The sequence below is a fragment of the Chaetura pelagica genome, unplaced genomic scaffold (assembly GCF_000747805.2).
Source record: "Chaetura pelagica isolate M959 unplaced genomic scaffold, ChaPel_1.0 scaffold363, whole genome shotgun sequence".
Classification (NCBI taxonomy): Eukaryota; Metazoa; Chordata; class Aves; order Apodiformes; family Apodidae; genus Chaetura; species Chaetura pelagica.
This window is the reverse complement of record NW_009952720.1, coordinates 2,318,216-2,320,934: the sequence shown is the minus strand read 5'-3', so window position 1 is coordinate 2,320,934 and position 2,719 is coordinate 2,318,216. Positions and strand designations below refer to the sequence as shown.

Sequence of the window (2,719 nt, the reverse complement as noted above, 5' to 3'; positions counted from 1 at the left end):
GCTCTATGTGTCCTTACACCTGTCACTGAAATGATCACAAGTACCAAATATTCCTGTTAGAAGTGACATTGCACCTTCCTCATTTTCCAGAATTTCAACACAAGAAAGAGACACGATATGCATTATTTGCCAGGTAGGAAAGAAGCTGCAAGAAGGCAAGCTGGGAGAGACAGGTGCTGCCCCACGGGGCAGCCGTGGCATCTGGTGGTTGGGTTTTGTACCAGCATCCCCTGCCGTGGGTGGCAGGGGAACCACCCCCTGCTGCTGGGGTTAAACCGTCTTCCTGGCAGTCAAGACACGGACAATGGAGCCCACTCCTCCAGCAGCCAGGGCCTGGGGAGAGAGACACAGCAGTTAACAGCAGGCAGAGCTTGCTCCAGGCTGAGATGGACTCAGTGGAAATGTTTCCCAACTCTATGTCAAGTGAGCATCTCCCTGCCAGGGCGAAACGCTGTTCTACTTCCCTCTGCTTGAATCACTGGACTGAACCCTTTTGTGTGCCCCAGTCTAAGGCAAAACCAAGTTTTGGCTGGAGAATCTTTACCCAAGGGCTGTACCCTCCTCCCATGTCAGTGTGAGCAGGCAGAGGGGGCTCTCAGCAGGCTCAGTGAACGTGCCTGAGCCCCAGGAACCTGTTACCTTCTCGTGCCACTGCAGCAGCACAGCACTGCTGTTGTCAGAGGGGCTCTCAAAGCCTTTGTAGATGTACTTCATCAGCAGGTCAACACCGTTCTTGTCCAGGGACTGCACTGCCTTCTCAATATCATTGGCTTTGAAGGAGATGAGGACCTTGAGGACAATGCTTTCTGCACGGTCCTGCCAACAGATGAGGAAAGCAGAGATGAGGTCACTCTTGCACGAGGTGCATTCCAACATCAGTCATTCCTTCAACTGACAAAAAACTAGAGTTTTCTTCTCCTCAACAGTTCTCAAACACGTCTGAAAAGGGCAGTTTGTGAAAGGAGCTTGTGGTGACACACACAGCCTCCCAGTTATAAACCATGTGAGAGTTTAAAGCCTCTGCCCTGCTCGAGGTTTTCTGCCTCTGCTTGTGTTTGCAATTCTCCACCTTATCCAATGAGATTGTAGCTAAAAACTCCATCTTCATATTGAAACTGAAGGCCTGGCATGTTCCAAAAGACTTGTAAGAACTGACTGGCCTCCCTTTTCACCAGTGTTTCCATGCCTTTGTGCTGTGTAACAGGGGTACAACTATTACATTCCAGCCTGGAAGAGGTGACTGATGGAAGCCACATGTTTTCAACAGAGTCAACTTCTGTCCCAGGCCCATGAGCTGCAAACTGGCAACATTCATGGTTTGTCTTAGTAACCATTTGCAGGTTGCTCTGGGTATCATCTCAGGCCCAGGAATGTGTGTGGCAATGATGACAGCAGCAGATTAGTCATGTCATTAGCAAAAAGCAGCTCTTCCTGTTCATCCAATACTAACTGAGGGAGGATAAAAGAAAAAGGTCTCCCATATGTTGCACTTTTGAATAATCCCACTATAGAAATAAGCCAAGCAGCTTCCTTCTTCAGAAATTGTGTTTTCTGGTGCAATTTAATACCCCACAGCTGCTTGGCTCACTTGAAGAACTATAGGTAAAAAAATAACAGTTCCATGAGATCAACTAAAAATGAAGCCAAACATTAAAATTCACTCTGCAGTTCCACTGCCTTCCAAGTGTATTATTGGATTTATAAATATGGATATAATTGAAATAAGTCATTAGTAGGAAGTAGCAGCTGGATCTCAAAGCCCTGTGAACATCTCAGCAACAGGCTGGGGCTAAGGGGGGGAAAAAAAAAACCCTCTGCAGGTGCTCACCCTCTGGGCAGTTCCACATCCCATCCTACCTGCCTGTTCCCCTCACAGAGGAATCTCACTGCAGTCCTGAGCCATTCAAGGTTTATTCTGGGGAGATTCAGAAATAGATGCAGCAGGTTCCTGCCTTCTGCCTCTGGGGGAGTGTGGGTTAATGGCTTGGTTGTGATACCATCAGTCCTTCCTTTCTGTGCAGGCTCAGGGTCTAGGTGTGCTGGCAGAGCTTGATGCATCAGAGGTGACTGGTGCAGCTGTGGCTCCTGGATGGTTCAGTGCTGCCCACATCTACGTGCTGCTGGGTTGGCCAGGGCATGAAATCTACAGCCCAGGCAGGCAGGAGAACACACACCCAGCACCAAGTTAAAGGTACGTGGACGGGTGACACCCCAGCTACAGCATTTGGAACAAGATTCAAGGCAGGTCACAGGTGTTTCAACACCAGGGAATACCCTAAAACCTTGGCTTCCTCAAGGTACACCTGGCAGGGCTGACGGGGTAGGGCTTACAGAAACAGGAAAGGGGGGTTGAGGAGTAACCCAAGAGTGAGTTTGTTACTGTCTCACCTTCACTGCCTGGTTCTTGGTGTTGATAGGAGGGTTCTTCAGGGCTGCCTGCAGTGCAGCCATCATGTTCCCTGTGCCAGACAGTTAAGGACCAGACACCAAACATTTGGAAAGCAACAGAAGCAGCTCCAGGACAGTGACCTGTGCGTGTGAATGGCTAAACATACTTAAGCTTCAGTGGATGCCACTGTTCCCTCAGGGACAGCACAGGTTACACTGTAAGGCACAAGTTGGAAGCCCCAGGGCTGGAAAAGACTTCTTAGGCCTTTTGGTGAACCAGGATCCGAGCAAAACAAACTATTCTCCCTCACTCCTGCCATTTCTAGCCCTG

At 49.3% G+C, this 2,719-nt stretch overlaps 1 protein-coding gene across 1 annotated transcript in view; it reads right to left on the bottom strand.

Moving 5' to 3' along the window:
• Positions 1–270: 270 nt before the first annotated feature.
• The window catches only part of ARPC5 (actin related protein 2/3 complex, subunit 5, 16kDa), a 5,704-nt gene continuing 3,255 nt past the window's right edge, over positions 271–2,719 (bottom strand). The window contains exons 2-4 of the mRNA XM_009994684.1: positions 2,389–2,459; positions 640–816; positions 271–333 (exon numbers count right to left, since the gene is read on the bottom strand). Coding sequence (XP_009992986.1) covers positions 271–333; positions 640–816; positions 2,389–2,459 — 311 coding nt within the window. The remainder of the gene's footprint in view (positions 334–639; positions 817–2,388; positions 2,460–2,719) is intronic.